This window comes from Molossus molossus, unplaced genomic scaffold, assembly GCF_014108415.1.
Source record: "Molossus molossus isolate mMolMol1 unplaced genomic scaffold, mMolMol1.p scaffold_m16_p_5, whole genome shotgun sequence".
Lineage (NCBI taxonomy): Eukaryota > Metazoa > Chordata > Mammalia > Chiroptera > Molossidae > Molossus > Molossus molossus.
Genome location: NW_023425388.1, coordinates 61014815 through 61035149, shown reverse-complemented (window position 1 = coordinate 61035149; position 20335 = coordinate 61014815). Strand labels below are relative to the sequence as shown.

The 20335-nt window shown below is 38.2% G+C and overlaps 1 protein-coding gene and 1 non-coding gene across 2 annotated transcripts in view; one reads left to right on the top strand and one right to left on the bottom strand.

The window, feature by feature from the left end:
- The window catches only part of SNX4 (sorting nexin 4), a 75224-nt gene that overhangs the window by 11612 nt on the left and 43277 nt on the right, over positions 1–20335 (bottom strand). The window contains exons 8-10 of the mRNA XM_036243899.1: positions 13496–13557; positions 6212–6277; positions 1725–1814 (exon numbers count right to left, since the gene is read on the bottom strand). Coding sequence (XP_036099792.1) covers positions 1725–1814; positions 6212–6277; positions 13496–13557 — 218 coding nt within the window. The remainder of the gene's footprint in view (positions 1–1724; positions 1815–6211; positions 6278–13495; positions 13558–20335) is intronic.
- Positions 7020–7156, top strand: LOC118618009. Its single transcript, XR_004956954.1, has one exon. It is a non-coding gene; the product is annotated as a small nucleolar RNA SNORA42/SNORA80 family (small nucleolar RNA).

The window sequence follows — 20335 nt, the reverse complement described above, 5'->3', positions numbered from 1 at the left end:
AAAATTTTTAAAAATTTTATACGACTTAAAACAAAAGATTGTTTTCTAGATACTTGTAATTTTTTTCAATAAAAACACAAAATTATCACATCATAAAAAATAGTTGTATAACTTAAATGGTATAATCTCACACAGCAACTGAGTATTCTTTAAAAAGATATCTCAAAGCTTTCTTCTTTTGTGCTTAGGAATGTCTATCGTTTTTATGATCACAAAAGTAATCCATGCTCACTGTGAAAAAAAATCTAACACAGGAATGCACAAAATTAAAAAGTTTCAAGAACCCTCTCTTTTCCTTAATCCTACTCTCCGGACACATCCATGTTAATGAAGTGTATTTATCCTTTCAGACTTCAGCTAGGCATTTACAAACACATATATACACTCTCCAAGTGATTCCACATCTCTTCTTACCTAACTACATACCATGAACATGTTTCCATATCAATACATGCTAATCTTTTGTATAATTTTTAAGAGCTGCAGAAAATTCCACTGTATTCTGAAACTTTCTACCCCTTGGTAACTTAAAAATACCTTGGGGAAACTATTTAGTACTCAAAGCTCTAGCAGGAAAAAGGCTAGTAATGTTATGTTTTCATATAATTACTGAAATACTGCTCTACTGTTTTACTAACAAATTTTTTTTCTAACAGAATTTATAAACTACTTTTAAAAGTGACAGGAAAATGACTAAAAGTGGTTATAACCAAAAGCCACCTATTATAGAAAAATAATTCACTTTTCTAAAATGGACAGAAAAAATATAGTAACTTCTTAATTAATATGACTACCTACCAGAGAGTTGTTTGGCCCTGTAGGAGATATCATAAAAACTGAAGACAAAGTCTTGATATTAAGAAGTTTTACAGCCTTACTAAGAGGATAAGATATGCAAGTATGAAAAAAAAAAATCACAGAATAAAAATGGCAATATATAACCATGGCTGGGTGGCTCAGTTGGTTGTCATCCTGTACACCAAAAAGGTTTTGGTTTGATTTCCGCATGGTCAGCGCACATACCTAGGTTGTGGGTTCAATCCCAGGTTGGGCACTTATAGGAGACGCTTCTCTCACAATGCTGTTTCCCTTTCTCTCTCTCTCCCTAAAATCAATAAACATATCCTCGGGTGAGGATTGAAAAAAAAGGCAATATACAACCTAGTAAAAGATAGTGCTACACACATTTGCTTCTAATCTTCAAACTGAAAAAAGTACGAAGAACAACACACATGATACCTGAGACTGACAGGTTTATCAATGTAATGTTTCAAGAACAGGGATTGTCTTAAATTTCTATGCCTAGCACTCTGTAACACAGGGGACTACAAACAGATTTAATTTGCCCTGGCTGGTTTGGCTCAGTGGTTAAAGCGTCGGCCTGTGGACCAATGAGTCGCAGATTCAATTCTGGTCAGGGGAACGTGCCTCAGTTGCAGTTCGTCCCCAGCCCTGGTTGGTGTCGTGTGGGAGGCAATCAGTCGATTTGTCTCTCTCACATCGATGTTTCTCTTTTTCTCTCCTCTCATTTATCTGAAGATAAATGAAAAGATATCCTTGGGTGAGGTTTTAAAAAAAAAAGATAGTTCATTCAACATCTGGAGGAATTAATTCATTTAAAAATCTTACGAGTCATAAAAAAACCTTACTATCTCTATTTTAGAGCAGCATGTATAGAAAGTGGTGGGCAGCCACAGGGCCGCATCTGGAACACTTATACTTACCGTAGGGCTTCTGCATAAAAAAGATACTCCTTTAACTGATCTGCATAATGTTCTTCATCTTCCAAAATATCATCAATAGAAGATGCATACCTGTTTAAAAAAACGTTTCAGAAGAACTTTTATCGGGACATTCTAAAAGAGTGCTATTCAAAGTGTAATCCACAGACCATTTATTACCCATCAGTGACAAAGTACAGAAAGTGAGAACAAGCATTTAGAAACATTTATAGCAATTTCTAATTACCATGACAATTTTATTGCATTTTACTATAATTTTTCAATAAGCAGTATCTTGGAAATAAAAAATGAAACAAACAAAAACATGGTCCTTCTTACAGGTAGCTAAAAAAGCACTGTAAGACTGTAATGTTTCGTTCAAAGATATTATAAAAGGGCGACAAAATCTATAGACAGAGTAAGAGCTTAGTATAATTGGTGCACAAGTGTTCTTGGTAGTAACTATATATAGTAATGCCAAAAAGAGATCAAAAGAAAAGTTAAGCAAGTAAAGATTACAGAAAATTTTAGAAGCCTTATTTTATTCAAATTCTCAATAAATCTTTGACCCTCATTGCTATGCCTTCTTGTTCCTGGACCTGAGTCTTTCCTTGTAACAGAAAAGTGATGGCTTTCCACACTGTTTCTGCAAATCTTAAAAAGCACATATCTGAACATCTCTGGAAAATCTTTCCAGACCACTTCAGTCCTTATTCGTCTGAACTTTATTAACATTTGGAACTTAAATTGTATCAAGGTAATGTCTCAAGCGTTGGTTTTATTTCTCTGATGACATTATAAATTCTATAAGGACATGGGCCATGTCATTTACTACTTCTGTTTGGTATAACAGTCACGCACTTTTCAAATTAATTCTGATTCCCTAGCATGGGAATAAAAGAAAAATACACTTTATGCCTCCAGGCCTGTTTCATGTAGGCAAGTAAACAAAGTTCACTGAAGTTCTAAAAATAAATAAGTAATCCTAAGTTAAGATTCACTGAAAAGCCATGATGTGCTTAAAGAATTTATAAAAGTAGGCAAATAACATATTCTACAGTTACAAATTTACATTTGTAGAGTGTGGAATATCTTCTAAGAATCATTGCTTTGAGGAGGAAAAACTGCCTGTAGTTCATAAACCTCTGCTTCTGGAAGAGTTAATGTTAAGGAAACAAGGAAGAAAAACCACAGGGCTGATGGCTTGAAAACAGGAAACACAGTGTAGGGATAAAAGGCATGTACTTGGGTAGAAAATTATAAGTGACAAAGAATTTTAGCTATCAGTACTACCGTTAAATTTTATTTAATACTTTACAATCAATTGAAGGAATAATCCTAAATTCCTGCGAAAACTGAAAATGTTAAGTCAAAAGAATGCAGGAAAACTTCTTAACAATCTATTTGAAAAGTAGCCAGTTAGCTTAAATATAGTCCAAAGGAAAATAATACCTAGATAAAATTAAGTTTTTGAAATTTTTATTGAGTTGTAGTTCTTTATATATTATAGTTAAAAACGTTTGCTCCTAGTCTATGACTTGCCACTTCATTAACTTAATGGTGTCTTTTGTGTATGTGGTAAAATATACATAACACAAAATTTACCTTTTTAAGAATTTTAAAGTGTACAGTATAGCAGCATTAAGTACATTCACATTGTGCAACCATCACCACCATCCATTTTCTCCAAACAGTATCCACTGAACAGTAACCCCCACATTCCTCCTCCCCAATAAGAGTTTTTTTTAAATATGTTTTTATTGATTTTATTAGAGAGTGAGGAAGGGAGAGATAGAAACATCGATGTGAGAGAGAAACATCAACTGGCTACCTCCTGCACATCCCCTACTGGGGACTGAGCTCACAACCCCGGCATGTGTCCTGACCAGGAATCGAACCAGGACCACACACAATACACTGAACCGCACTGGCTGGGCAGGATCTTTTTTTAAATCCTCACCTGAGGATATTTTTCCATTGATTTTCACAGAGTGGGAGGAAGAGAGGGACAGAGAGAGAGAGAGAGAGAGGGAGACATCAATGTGAGAGAGACATATTGATGTGTTGCCTCCGCATGACGCCAACCAGGGCTGGAGACCAAATTGCAACCAAGGTATGTGCCCTTGCCCGGAATGGAACTGCAACTCTGGTCTGCAGGCTGATGCTCTAACTGCTGAGCCAAACCAGCCAGGGCTGGGCAGGATATATATATATTTTTTATCCTCACCTGAGGACATTTTTCCATTTTTGTTCAGATAGGAGTGGGAGGGAGAGAGAGGAAGAGAGAGAGAGAAACATCGACGTGAAAGGGACACATCAAGTGGCTGCCTCCCACACAACCTCAACCGGGGCCGGGGACAAACTGCAACCGAGGTACGTGCCGTTAGTGGGAACCGAACCTGGGACCCTCTGGTCTGCGGGCCTACGCTCAAACCGCTGAGCCAAACTGGCCAGGGTTAATAGGCAAAACTTTTAATTTTGATGAAGAACAATTTTCATTCAACATTTTTTTCTTTTTATGCTCTTTAAGAAATCCTTGTTTACCCAAAAGTTACAATAATATTTTTCTGTTTCTACTATAATGTGTACTTTTAACTTTTACACTTATGTATGTGATTCAAATTGAATTAGTTTTTATGTAAGCTGCTAAAATATGCCTCAAGGTTCAATTTTTTTCTCCATGTAGATACCTGGTTAATTTCTAGAATCATTTCTTGAAATGAACTACGGTTGTCCCTCGCCACTTCGCGCTTCGACTTTCGCGGCTTCACTCTATCGCGTTTTTTTCAAATATAGTGTAGTAAGTGGCGAGGGACGATTAGTAAATAAAGAATCCTACTTCGCAGAAATTCATTTATCGTGGTAGTCTGGAACTGATTAACCGCGATAAACAAGGGCTGACTGTATATAAATGTAGGCCTAGTTCTGTACTCTATTCTGTTCCATTGATCTGTTTATCTTAATATCCCACTATCTTGACATCTATACTTTTATGTAGTAAGTCTTGAAATCAGGTAGTATATTCCAGGTTTGGTCCCCCTCCCAAGATTATTTTGGCTATTCTAGATCCTCTGAATTTCCATATACATTGTAGAATCAGTTTATCAATTTCTATAAGAAAGTCACCGGAATTTTGATTACGACTATAATCTAGAAAGAATGGTCATATTAACACTACTAAGTCTTCCAATTCATGAATATGAGTTATCTATTTATTTAGAGTTTTTTGAGGTTTTTTATTCTCACCTGAGGACATTTTTGCATTTAGAGTGGGAGGGAGAGAGGAAGGGAGAGAGAGACACATCGAGTGGCTGCCACCCTTAAGACCCCAACCAGGGGCCGGAGACTAACCGCAACCAAGATACATACCCTGAGGGGGAACCGAACCCGGGTCTGTCTGATCCACAGGCCGACGCGCTGACCGCTTAGCCAAACCAGCCAGGGCTATTTAGAGTTTTTAAAATTTCTCTCAGCAATGTTTATATATAAAGTTTTCAATGTAGAGGTCTTTCACATCTTTCATTAAATTGATCTCCCAAGTGTTTTGGTTTGCAATAAATGCATAAATAAGTGGAACAACGATCAATGTTTCGCTCTAAAATCAATAAATTCTGGTTCGAAGCTATTATAAATAGCATTGTTTTAAAATGTTGATTTTCTAATTGTATATAAAAACAATTAAAAAAATAAAAATAATATTTACATATTGATCATATATCCTGCATCCTTGTTAAATTTAGTTGCTAGTTCTACAATATTTTTGGTTATGAGTTTTTATATAAAAGATCCTGTTAACTGCAAATAAAGATGGTTTTAACCCAGCTGATGTGGTTCAGTGGACTGAGCATCATCCCATGGACTAAGAGGTCCCAGTTCAATTCCTGGCCCAGGTATATGCCTGGGTGTGGGCTTTATCCCCAATCGGGAAATGCAGGAGGCAGCCGATCAATGTTTCTTTTTCATATCGATGTTTCTCTCTCTCTCTAAAAAAGTCATTAAAACATTAAAAAAACAAAAAGACAGTTTTACTTCTTCCTTTCTAAGATTTATTCTAAGGTTGATTTTCTGACCTCATGGACTAGGACTTCCAGTACAATGGCACACAACCTTGCCTTGTTCCTTATCTTAGGAGAGAAAGTGTCAATATTTCACTATTAAGTGCTATATTAGCTGTAGGTTTCAGGCTGAGGTGATACCTTTTATTTGAGGATAATTTTTACTGTGAATGAATGTTGAAATGCTTTCCACATGTATTGAAATGAACATACAGACTTTCTTTTTTATTCTGCTGATATATGAATTAGACTGATTGGTTTTTGAATGTTAAGTTAACCTTGCACTCCTGAGACAAACTTCTTTAAGATAAATCTGTATACACAAAGCATAATATGAACACCAGCAAACTTGATAAACAGATGAACAGAAGAGTCACTAACCCTTCACCACAAAACTTCACCTTAGGGTTTATTTCATGTTCTCTAGGTACTTACACATCCATATGATGACCAGCACTCTGCAGTCCATCACCCATTTCTTTTTCTATGGCACTCCATTCACTAGAAAGAAAAAGATAAAACCAAAAACACTGTGTATTAGATATGGAACAATTAGATATGGAACATTATTAAGTGGAATATTTATTTATTTATTTATTTATGGTTAATCCTCACCTGAGGATATTTTTTCCATTGTTTTTTATTTTTATTTATTTATTTATTTTTATCCTCACCCAAGGACATTTTCCGCTTTTGTTCAGATAGAGTGTGAGGAAGAGAGAGAGAAAGAGAGAAACATAGCCAAGAAAGGGACACATCGAGTGGCTGCCACCCCAGGCCCCCAACCAGGGCCGGGGACAAATCACAACCGAGGTACATGCCCCTGACTGGAATTGAACCCACGACTCATTGGTCCACGGGCTGACACTCTAACCACTGAGACAAACCGGCCAGGGCTCCATTGTTTTTGAGAGACAGCGGAAGGAGTGAGGGAGGAGAGGGGACAGAGAGAGATACAGAGAGAGAAGCATTAATGTGAGAGAGACACATCGATTAGTTGTCTTCCGCATGTGCCCCAAATAGGGCCGGGAATTGAACCTGCAACCCAGGTACATGCCCTTGACCAGGAATTGAACCTGAGACCCAATGTCTCTCTCACATCAATGTTTCTTTCTTCCTTTCATGTGCTCATGCTCTTTCTCTCTCTCTCTCCCCCTTCTCCCCCTTCTCCTCCTTCTACTCCCTCTAAAAATCAATGGAAAAAATATCCATGGGTAGGATTAAAAAAAAGAATGTGTGGAGAGCCTGGTAATAGATTTATGGTGGGCCCTTCTCTGTGGGCCTCACTTGGTGTGCCCATGTCAGAGTAAATTTCAGCCTCAAACCACTGCCCAGCCTCCTTACCAGTGAGCTGTGAGTACTGAAGGGGACTGTACAGTGTGAAAAATTTTTAAAAAAGAAGAAGAATGGGTGTGGAGAAGCAACTATGGTAAGGGGAATTTAGACCATAAATACTGAGTTTGTGAGGACTATCTGAGTTTCTGTTTGGGTGTGGCAGCTCTTTGCTAACCAAAGAAACTCTCTGAAGTTCCTTGGGGCATTAGCTCCTGCTATGGGCAGTGGCTCAGTGGTCCCACAAAGGAAGTCACCCTGCCTGCCCACACCAGCTTCTTTGTTCCCTAGCTACATGTTCTAGCAACAAGTAAATTTCACTTTTACACTGGCAGCTGGAAATCAGTTCTTGGTTTGTCACCGACTCTGCCTTGTATAAAAAAATACGCCTCACCCCTGGCCGGTTTGGCTCAGCGGTTGGAGCGTCGGCCTGCGGTCCGGAGAGACCCGGGTTCGGTTCCCGCTAAGGGCACGTACCTCGGTTGCAGTTTGTCCCCGGCCCTGGTTGGTCGTGCGGGTGGCAGCCACTCGATGTGTCCCTTCACATCGATGTTTCTCTCACTCTCTCTCTCTTCCTCTCTCTCCCTCCCACTCTATCTGTACAAAAAATGGAAAAATATCCTCGGGTGAGGATTAAAAAAAAAAAAAAAAAATGCCTCATATTACATTTGGACTTTATTCCTCCATCACCCCTTGCCCAGAACAATAATGAGATTACTCTGTCATTGTTTAAAGTATGTTATTTTGCCCTGGCCAGTTTGGTTCAGCGGTTAGAGCGTCGGCCTCCGGTCCTGAGAGACCCGGGTTCGGTTCCCGCTAAGGGCACGTACCTCGGTTGCAGTTTGTCCCCGGCCCTGGTCGGTTGTGCGGGTGGCAGCCACTCAATGTGTTCCTTTCACATCGATGTTTCTCTCTCTCTCTCTGTTTCTCTCTCTCCCTCCCACTCTACCTGAATAAAGTATGTTATTTCTGCCCAGCCGGTGCGGTTCAGTGACTGAGTGTCAACCAATGCACTAAGAGGTAACCGGTTCAATTCCTGGTCAGGACGCATGCCCGGTTTTCGGGCTTGATCCCCAGTAGGAGGTGTGCAGGAGGCAGCTGATCAATGGTTCTCTTTCTCATCGATGTTTCTATCTCTTTCTCCCTTTCCCTTCCTCTCTCTTTAAAAATCAATAAAAATATTTATTTTTAAAAGTATGTTATTTCTTTATTTGGCTTATTAAGAGGTAATTCGTTATTGGCTATTATCCTATATGCTATTGGCTTAGAAAATTATTATAATTCCCACAGCTACAATATCTAAATAAATTGCTGCCAAAACCAATTTCTGAGTATAACTTTTGTTGCCTCCCCAAAACAAAACAATCTATGATCCAAAATACAAAGAGATGACATAAGTTGATATATTTATTTCCTTCTAGTCTTTTTACTTACTCATTTTATTTATTTATTTAAAATATGTGGGGTTTTTTTTGAGAGAGGAAGGGAGAAAGAGACAGAAACATCAATGTGAGAGAGAATCATTGATCAGCTGCCTCCCACATGCCCCCCTACTGGGGATCAAGCCACAACCCCGGCATGTGTCCTGACTGGGAATCAAACCAGGACCCCTCAGTCCACAGGACGAAGCTCAATCCACTGAGCCACACCGGCCAGGCTATTTACTCATACTAATGTGTCTGAGATCATACAATACATACAATTTCATATCATGCTTTTTCACCTTAACAGTATTTTCCAACATTAAAATAACTTGTTTTTAAGGATTGTTTCAAATGGTAACTCAAGTTTTTAAAACCATTTTCCTTGCCATTCAGATTGTTTCCAATTTTTCTGCTATGTAAAGAATGACAAAAATCTTCAATCGCAAATCATTAAAAAAAGCTTAAAATACGATTATTCTGTTAATCTATAGATTTTATACACTGTTATTGATCAGATTATATGCTTATAGTACTAGAAGGGAAAAAGTCACATGGTTTTCAATACTGTCAAGGAAGCAAAGCAAACATGTAAATCATCTACAAACATGTAAATCATCTATGTAACAGTCATGATTAAATAAAATAGGTAGGGCTCCCTCTGGAAAGTTTCTTTCCTCATATGTTTACTCCCAAAAAGTAAAAGCAACAGCTAAACTTTTTTTTTTAGTACTTTGCTGTTTACAAAATGGATTTTTGTTTTGTTTTGTTTTTTAATCCTCACCCAAGGATGTTTTTCCATTTATCTCCAGAGTGAGAGGGGGAGAGAGAGAGAAACATCAATGTGAGAGAAGTTGCCTCCCGCATGACCCAGACCAGTGCTGGGGTCTGAATCGCAACCAAGGTACGTGCCCTTGACTGGAATCAAACCCTCAACTCTGGTCTGTGGGCCAATGCTACATCACTGAGCCAAACTGGCTAGAGCTATAAAATGGATTTTTAACATCTCTAGCTATATTACTTAAGCACTAAAGCCGTATTTCTAATGCCTACAAGACAATTCTGTTTTTAAATACTCTGATAAATATTTGGCATTATAATTTGTAGGTAAAATGAAAGAATGAATTAATAAATGTGAGAAGGGAAACATATACTGAGAACTATGTATCACCAGTAGTAGGCACAAGGGCTCCCCCTTCAAGGTACAGTCTAGCCCTGTGCTACCAAACTGTGGTCTAGCAACAGCATCACCGAGAAACTTGTTAGAACGCAGGACCCACTCCAGATCTACTGAATCAGAATATTTAACAGTTCTCCAGGTGAACTGTATGCCCATTAAAACTGAAGAAGCACTAGCAAACCACAGGTTCTAACCTGGGGTCCTTGTATATGTCTAGGATTGGAAACAGGAAATGTTAACCAGTGAAGACAGGAGGGAATCATTAACATACAAAGAACTACTAAAGAGTAGGAGGACTTAGCATCAACTTTATAAGAGGCATAATTACTACCACAAAGTACTTAATGGGTGGGTAACTGTCACAGATGAATCAGAGCAAAGAGGGTCATGGATCTTTGTAGCATCCAATGAAGACTATGGGGGAAAAATTACAAACCAACATTTTTCATATAATTTCAGAGACTTCAAACAACCTAAAGTCCATCCTCACCTCTTAAAGAACTCTGGCCCTGGCCAGTTTGGCTCAGACGGTTGGAGCGTCGGCCTGCGGACCAGAGAGTTCCAGGATCGGTTCCCACTAGGGGCATGTACCAGAAAAAAAAAAAAAAGAAGAACTCTGAACAATAAAACCACCAAGGTCCTTCCTACTATAGTATTTTAGAATTCTATTAAAGAAAGAAAGGAAAAGACTCCAAGAACACGCAAGCAGCAAGATTTTGGTAAAAAATAAAAAATATTACATTGCAATATACAGATAAAATGTATATAATGTTGGTAACCAATTTCACCCAATAAATTTAATTGTAAGAAAATATAAATTATTACAACAAAAACAGAGATTTCGAGTTAAATTTAGTCATCCAATCTAGTGTTCATCAGGGATAGAGGCACAAGGAGGAAAGTCTCCAGCCCCAAGTAAGTCTGTGGTAACAGGTTTTATTTGTTTATACTTCTGTATAAGATTTCAGTTAACAAAGTTCCATGCTAAAAAGGGTTGGGAAATTACTTTCATTTAACCCCGCATCTGAATAATGACAAGAAAAAATAAAGTGAGATGTCCTAAATTAAATTGCAGCAGGCAGGAGGGTGGAAGGTAGAGACAAGAGAGGCTAATCAGTTAACAGTTGCAGGCACAGAAAACTTCTTCCATTCCTCAATGTATGTCGAAACTTTGACTTAAACTTCCAGGTGGCTATTTCCTCCATTACACAGAGAAAACAGCCCAGTAGCTGAATATCAGGGGCCTATGCATGAACTTTCCAGCCTGTTGCCCACCACCACTCCAAAGGAGCAAACACTTCTTACAGAATCTGCACCTATCCCAGGACTAGCCCTGCTTTGCCTTCTCCCACCCTCTCTGTCTACAGTCAATGTAAGTTCTTTCAAAACAACCTAAATCTTTCCCCTTGGCTGGTTTGGGTCAGCGGTTAGAACATCAGCCTGAGGACCACAGAGTCTCGGGTTCGATTCCAGTCAAGGGCATGTATCTACCTCAGTTGCCGTTCAGTCCCAGCCCTGGTCAGGGTCGTGCGGGAGGCAATCGATCTCTCTCTCTCACATCAATGTTTCCCTCTCTTTCTTTCCTTCCTCCCTCCTCCTCTATCTGAAGATAAATGGAAAAATATCCTCAAGTGAGGATTTAAAACACAAAAAAACAAAAACAACCTAACCCTTTCCTCTCCAGGCTCAATGTATAAAAGAGCAGTGTCAGCTCCAGCCCAGCGGCCTTGCCTTCTCCAACCAGCCCTGCTGCTGGGTTACTGTACATGCCCCAGGACCTGGTCCTTTTCTGGCTAGCATAAACCCCCTTTGTTCCCCCCAGAAAAGCTTGCTGCTATGAAGGTTGTTGTTAACAGACACTTAAAATCAAGCTCAGAGCCCTGGCCGGTTTAGCTCAGCGGTTAGTGTTGGCCCTTGGACTGAAGGGTTGCAGGTTTGATTCCTAGTCAAGGGCATGTACCTTGGGTTGCAGGTTCGATCCCTGGCCCCGATTGGTGTTGTAGGGTGGCAACCAATCAATGTCTCTCTCTCACATAGATCTTTCCTCTCTCTCTCACCCTTTCTCCCTTCTACTCTATCTAAAAATCAATGGGAAAAGATCCTCATGTGAGGAATAACAAAAAATAAATAAATACAATAAATAAAGTCGAGCTCAGAGATCTAATCTAGTTTACTAAAAGTCAGGCAGCTGATCAGACACAGAGCTGAGATCAGACTTAACAGCCAATCACAACCTACAACTTCCATTTTTTTTTGTTTTCTTATTCAAAAGAGCTCTTTACCTCCACTCACCATGCATATGACCAAAATATAAAAAATAAAGTATGGAATCATTAAACAAAATAAATCCTGTTTCCTGGAATCCCTTGAAAGAAATTATACCAATTAAGTTATTATCATCAGCCCCAGCCAGTTGGGCTCAGTGGTTAGTGTCGGCCTGAGGACCAAAGGGTCAAGGGTTTAATTTCTGTTCAGGGGCACATACCCAGGTTGTAGGTTTGATCCTCAGGCCCAGTTGGAGTTGTGTGGGTGGCAACCAATCAATGTGTCTCTGTCACATCAATGTTTCTCTCTCTCTCTCTCTTTCTCTCCCCCTCCCTCCCTTCCTTCCTTCCATTCTATCTAAAAATCAATGAAAAAATATCCTCGGGTAAGGATTAACAATAAATAAATAAATAAATAACATCTACCCTACTGAAGCTCCAGGTATCTATTCCATGACTTAGCTTAGGACGGCATATAAGCCTCAACTGCCCAACTTGCCCATGAGTCTCATATCTTTCGGGCTCCCATTAAGAAATTCAATTTTTTTTTCCTCCTGTTAATCTGTCTTTTGCCAATGTAATTATTAGATCAAATAACCAAATAAATATGCAAGTAAATATTCTAAAAACCATCCTGCTCCCTGACCAATTGGGCTCAGCGGTTAGAGCACTGGCGCACAGATCAATGAGTCGTGGGTTTGATTCCAGTCAAGGGCATGTACCTCAGTTGTGGTTCATCCCTGGCCCTGGTCAGGGTTGTGCAGGAGGCAATCAGTTGATGTGGCGCTATCACATCAATGTTTCTCTCCATCTGTCTCTCTCCCTCCCTCCCACTCTATCTGATGATTAAATAGAAAAATATCCTTGGGTGAGGAATAAAAAAATTGAAAAAACAAACTCAGGTAAAACAAAAAGTTTCAAAACAAAAACTTGCAAAGGTCTTCAGAAATTATAAAGTGAGACAAAGAAAGAGAAAATCACTAATTCTATTAGACATTGAATTCCAATAAAATCTTGGGCATTCTGCTAAGAAAAAGTAGCCCTGGCTGGTTTTGCCTCAGCAGTTAGACGGTCAGACCGAAGGGTCTCAGGTTTGATTCCTGGTTAGGGGCATGCACCTGGGTTGCAGATTTGATGTCCAGCCCTAGTCGGGGTCATCAGGAGGCAACCAATCAACGTGTCTCTCTCACATTGATGTTTCTCTCTCTTTCTCCCTCTCCCTCCCTCCAACTCCATCTAAAAATCAACAAAAGAATATCATTGGGTGAGAATTATCAAAACAAAACAACAACAAAAAGTAACAGTGCTTCAGAGTAGTTTCACTACTCTGCTCAATTTATAGAACTTCCTCACTCTTTTTTATTTAAATCAGAAAAGTTGAAAACAACTACTACTATAGGACATCATTAAAAAAATAATCTTCTACTTTCCAGACTCACCAATTCTCAAAAATTACAGTTCTCAGGCAAAAAGCTAATTAGAGCTAACTGTTATTTATTTTAAGAGTTTATGTAATGCTTACCTGAAAACTCTTCCGTAATTCCCATGTACTTTATATACACCATAGAGTCGATCTGCTACCCTCTGGAACAAACATTTTAAAAAAAAAATTGCTATTACATGGTCAAAGTTATATACATTAAAAAAAAATACTTAATAAAATAAACTTGGAAATTATGGAAAAGAAAAAATTTAAATCTCCAAAAGTCTTATCACTCTTGATATAGAAAACTTATAGACAATGATTAAAACATATACAGAAAGTATGAAATTGATTACATGAATATGATGACACTATTTTTTCCCATGATAATATTTTTATCCAGCAGGTTAACAGATACCACTTTAAACAGTTGCATAAAAGTTCACCTAGTATATATACTATGTAAGATTCCTTGTTGGATATTTAGCTATCCCTAATTTTTTTCAATATTATAAATAATCTTGTAATAAGTATCTGAGAGTAAGACTTTTTCCAAATTTCAGATTGTTTCCTTATGCTAAAGTCCCCACTGTGGCATATGGGGGAAAGAATATAGACATTTTCAACTTTATTGTTTTGGGGGCTTTAATAAAAAATGTTTTTATTGATATATTAGAGAGAGAGGGAGAGAGATAGAAACAGTGACTGGCTGCCTCCTGCACACTCCCTACTAGGGATCGAGCCTGCAACCTGGGCATGTGCCCTAATCGGGAATCAAACTGGGACCTTTCAGTCCATGGCACGATGCTCAATCCACTGAGCCACACCAGGCAGGCCTATTGATAGTTTTATATATAAATGCTCAACACATGCAACATACTTCTATGCTACTCTATCAAGATAACTTCTAATCAACAAAACATTCGATTTGTAATAACAAAAGGATTATAATTTAGATCACTGGGTTGAAATATGTACTGCCTAACCATTCACACATATTTTACAAAAGACAAAACAAACACCATACGTGTGAAAATTTGCTTTACTTCCTCCCCCCCCCCCCCCCCCCCCGTGTTATGGACAAGAAAGAATTAGAAGGCCAAAAGTTAATCCCACATAACCACCCCCCCTCCAAAAAAATTCCTAGTATACAGTTTCTAAAAGTAAACCCTGAGGATAAATTATCTCCCTAATTCCTTACTCAAACAGGAGTAATTTGAGAAATTAGGCATTAACCATACAACCAATCTTAACCCTTTTAATATTTTAGCTTAAAATGAACAAACCACCATTGTAAATACTTGCAGCAGGCCTAAGAGGATCATAAAATGTTTTTCATCCTGCCTTGGTCTGCTCAGAAGGAACACACACCCACTAGACCAGCGGGCAGCACACTAGTTTTGCAGCTTGTTTTTTGTAGTCTTTTTTGGAATACTGTCATGCTCACTCACGTTAGCATTGTCTACGGCTGCTTTCATAGCACAGCTAAATAGATTCGACAGGGCTCATTTGGCCCAAAAAGCTGAAAATATTTACTATCTGGCTTTCAGAATAAATTTGCCAGCCCCTGCACTAGACTCACCGTTCAAGACAAGGTTCATAGTCATTATTCTGCTTGAAACTTTCCAGGGTTGTCAACAGTTCTCTAAACCAATTTTTATGGGATGTTATTTCCCAATTATTTTTTGAGAGTCCTATAGAATGTTAAAGGTTGTGTTTTTTTTAATCCTCACCCAAGGACATTTTTTCATTTATCTTCAGATAAAGTGCGAGGGAGAGAAGGACAAAGAGAGAGAGAAACATCGATGTGAGAGAGACACATGGACTGGTTGCCACCCACATGACCCCAACCGGGGCTGAGGACAAACTGCAACTGAGGTATATGCCCATAGTGGAAACCGAACCCGGAACTCTCTGGTCCATGGGCCGACACTCTAACCACTGAGGCAAACAGGCCAGGGCAAAGGTTGTTTTTTTAAAAAGTGATTCCTGCCCTGGCAGGTTTGACTCAGCAGTTAGACCATCAGCCCGCGGACCTAACAGTCCCGGGTTTGATTCCGGCCAAGGGCACGTACCTCGGTTGCGGTTCGTCCCTGGCCCCAGTTGGGGTTGTCCAGGTGGCAACCAGTCAATGTGTCTCTTTCACATCGGTGTTTCTCTCAGGTTGTGGTCCTTTATTGGATACACTTTGTTACTAAATTACTAAAAAAAAAATTCTAAGGGACTTTTCAGTAACATTTTTAGTAATGGTGGTAAGGACTTTTCCAAATAACAGATGCACATTAATTTAAAGCTTGAGGCTTTGAACAGGAGATTTGAACTTAGGTGGATACTGTGTGAGATTTGGGGGTTAAGTGTCTTACTTAGAAGACTTAATGATCACATGGTTTACATTTTCTCAGTTACTACAGATACTGTGTGGTGTATATTTTTATACAATTATAAATGTAATTTTTGCTATATAGCTTATAGACTCCTCAATTATACTTGGTATGTTAGTTTCTTTCTGTTCCTGTATTAAGAAAAAATGTAAATTTAAGAATCTTTACATAAAAAAGTAAACTTTACAAGCTGCTATGGACTAATACTTTGTCAAAGTTCCTTGACATTTTTACTTTTCATGTCCATCTATGACAGTGTTTAGAAATATGTTAAGAAATTATTTGAAAAACGATTAAGTAATATATTTCTTTAAAAGCCTAATACTTCATTTTTTTATGATAAAATATTGTAGCCCTGGCCGGTTTGGCTCAGCAGTTGGAGCATCGGCCTGCAGTACAGAGAGACCCGGGTTCGGTTCCCGCTAAGGGCAGGTACCTCGGTTGCAGTTAGTCCCCGGCCCTGGTTGGTCGTGTGGGTGGTAGCTACTCGATGTGTCCCTTCACATCGATGTTTCTCTCTCTCTCTCTTCCTCTCTCTTCCTCCCGCTCTATCTGAACAAAAAGTGGAAAAATGTCCTTGGGTGAGGATAAAAAAAATAAAATAAAATATTGTAAAGCACGGTCTCAAACTTTTAAGTACATTTTGAATTTCTTCTCTGAATTGTTAGTTATTGATTATCTCATTTATTAACACTAAACTCTGTCACTTCCTATCATTTTATCTTTTATTCATTTAAAGGTTTTTTTCTTATGTGTATTATAAAAATGTATCTTGTAATTTCTTACCTAATTAAATACTTGTTTTCATCCTCCAAAAAGGTGAGCAACCCCATGAGAAACTACTTTACTTATGAACTAGGCAACAATTCAACACTCAACAGTTATTATTAGACCAACAGTGTTTCTGGTATGAACTATTCATGGAAACAAGTTGTTGTAGCCAACTAAAACATGGAGTGACTTGTATCTAGATCAGTGAGAAAGAAGATGAAGCAAAGAAAAACTATAGAGCGTAGACCAAAAATGATCATTTCTAAAGAAAAGGAAAGACAAAAATGACAAAGAAATAAAACAAACTATTAAAATCCGAAACCAGATTAAGTCAATGGTTGGCAGTAATCAAAAATATTGGTGCCAGGTGGTGGTGATAAAAATATATATATATAAAAAAGAATATTGGTGCCAGGAAAAAGAGGCTGTATCCAATGATTTAGTTTAGACTGCTTTTCAATTCCATTTTTTGCCAAGTCTTCCATTAAAAATTGATCATCTGACAATTGACAGGGGAGTAGAACTGACACACAGAAGATCCTGTGACAACAGAAGAAATCTGACAAACTCACCCTAACACCCTCCCCAGCTCTGAATCATTTATACCTATTATGATAAGAATGTCTTCACTATCAATGAAGTAGTAGGTGATTAGGTATTAAAAAGGATGAAGTTTTATGGCATTCTATTACATTATCTTATTTTGAAAATCTGGAAACACATAGTTTTTCTTTTCTTTTGAATTACCTCCCAAGGAGTAAAAAATTGTAAGATTAAGACTCTTGATAGTTACTACCAAAATAGTTCCCAAAGGAGCTGTATATAATACTTCATACTGCTATCATCACTAAATATTTCACAGTAGATATTACTACCTTTATAAATGACTACAAATTAAATGTTAAATAGTACCTCAATAATTATAATTTGCATTTTTGGAGTATTAGCAAAGTTAAGTATTCGTCCCTCTCTTTTATTTTTTTTATTTTTTATTTTATTTTTATCCTCACCCGAGGACATTTTTCCATTTTTTTGGGAGGGAGAGAGAGGAAGAAGAGAGAGAGAGAAACATCGATGTGAAGGGACACATCAAGTGGCTGCCACCCGCACGACCAACCAGGGCCGGGGACAAACTGCAACCGAGGTACGCGCCCTTAGCGGGAACCGAACCCGGGTCTCTCTGTACCGCAGGCTGACGCTCCAACCGCTGAGCCAAACCGGCCAGGGCTCGTCCCTCTCTTTTAAATCTAATTTCCTGCTCAGCCGGTGTGGCTCAGTGGTGGAGCAGCAACCATGCACCAAGAGGTCCCTGGTTGGATTCCCAGTCAGGGCACATGCCTGGGTTTTGAGCTGTATCCCCAGTAGGGGGCATGCAGGAGGCAGCCAATCAATGATTCTCTTTCATTGATGTTTCTATCTCTCCCTCTCCCTTCCTCTCTCAAAATCAAATAAAAATGTTAAAAAATAAAAATAAAATAAATTTTATTTCCTCTAGAGAGGCAGCATACATGGCAATAGGAAATAGGGAATTTGGAGTCAGACAAATGTGATTTCAAATTCCCGTTCCTTCTTACTTAAGAGTTTGACTTTGAAGAAAATACTAAACCACTCCAACCCTTACTATTATATCTTTCTTTTAGAAATATAGAAACAACCTTCATCATATGATATTGTGAGGATTAAATAAGATAACATTTGTAAGGTTTGCTGCAATAAGCAAGGTGGCTCAATGAAAACCAGGTATCTTCTCCCTCGATCTACTGGAATTCATGCCCTTTGCAAGTATATCATTTGTAGGTGGTCAAGAGCATGGGTTATGAAATCAGATGGACAAAGGTTTAAATTCTGGTTCCACACATCTCTTTATAGTGTGATATTACTTAACTTCACTTGCCTCTGTTTCCTAATCTATAAAATGGGGACAATAATAGTACCTCTACCTTCAAAGAGCTGCTGAGGGAATTAGGTAACAATAATATAATATGTTTGAACACCATGGCTGACATATAGTGGTAAACAAATGTTAGATAATCAGTATTACTCTCCTTTTGTTTTAGTTTACAAAACAAATTACCTCATCTGAGTCTCATAACTCTATGAATAAGGCACTCATTCAGATAATAAATATTTATTCAGCACTTACTATGTGCCAGGCAGATATTCCTATTTTCAAGCAAAGAAAACTCTGAAAAGTTAATGGATTTGCCAGGACATGGTAAATGACAGAGACGAGTCCAAACCCAGCTCCTTTCAGTCTAAGGCAATCCGTTCTTTCTTGTTGTTCTGTTAAGATGTCTTAAATATTTAACACTTTAACCTACCTGTAACTTATTTTTTGCTTTTTCTACTTTCGAAAGAATTATCCTTGACAGAAAAGACAGTTAAATAACTTTATTTTCATGTGTTAACAATTCATCATCTTAGTGTCAAGCCATCTCTTCACACTCTGAATGTTACAAAAAGGCCCTCCCTGTGGTGCTTTCTGCATTGTTTGCAGGCTTCTGTCAGTGTTGGGCTTTAACTTTCCATTTTACTTTTCTGTTACTGCCCATGACCAAACAGCCTTTCTCCCAACCTGAAAACTATCAAAATTTTAGCTAACCAGCAAGCATTCTGTATTTTTCATTGGCATTTCTCTCATTTATACAGTCTAATTTCAGTGTGACTCACAGATCTGGTGCTGCCTTTCCTCCGAAGAGCTCAAGCAAGCTTTCATGTCAATCAAGTTTCTGAAAGCTGCTTTCATTAAGTTATGAATAAATATCTATACCCAGAATTCTCTCACTTTTGTATTACAAACTCTTTGATGACAAGGTCATTTTCTTTAAAGATGACCAGTTCTATTAGTAGGCTATAACTAAATTCAAAAACCTTATCTTATTGCTTCTTCAGAACTTTTAAAAGATAAAAGTGTCAGTATATATATTCACTTATTCATCCATTAAATGAATATGTAGTGAGCGCCTACTATGAGCCAAGCATTACTCAAGGAAATCAGCAGTGCGAGAACAAAGCACCTGTTCTTGAGGCGCTCACATACACTAGTAGGGGAGATTATTAACAAATGAGTACAGAATACAATTTCAGATAGTGATGCTATAAAGACAACAGCAATGACAGATAAATGATAGAAAATTGCATTTATTTTGTATAAGATACCCAGGAAAGATTTCTATGAGGAGCCATTTGAGCCAAGAAGTGAATGACAAGGGAGAACAGGCCAAGGGAGGATTTCTAGGGTGAGAAGAATGGTACAGGCACGGGAAAGAGCAAATATAAGCCCTAGGGCAGAAACAAGTTTGGAATGGATGAGAATAGATAGAAGGTAAAAGTGGAGTGTAGAAAGAATATAAAGGAATATAAAAACACTTGTGTGGGACCCTTACAATTTTTCTTCATAGTTAAATTTTGTTATAATCTTTAAAGGTTATTGAATATTAATCACATTTTAAAATATACTTTAAAATAGTAGCACAAAACCAAATATAACCACTATTCTATCTTGCCCGGTGACAGTTTTCTCATATGTTTTATGAAAGCAATCATCCATACTTTCCTTTCAGGCTAAACAATTTGCAGTACAGTCTCAAAATGACAATCACTTCTCCCTCCTTTAGATCTCTCTTCAATGTCCCCTGTGCTTCATGAATTTTCTGAATGTTAAACTGTTAAAATTTGTTCAATTTGTTCGGCCTGTGTGGCTCGATGGTTGAGCGTGGACCCATGCACCAAGAGGTCAGTGGTTCGATTCTCAGTCATGACAGATTCCCAGGTTGTGGGCCTGATC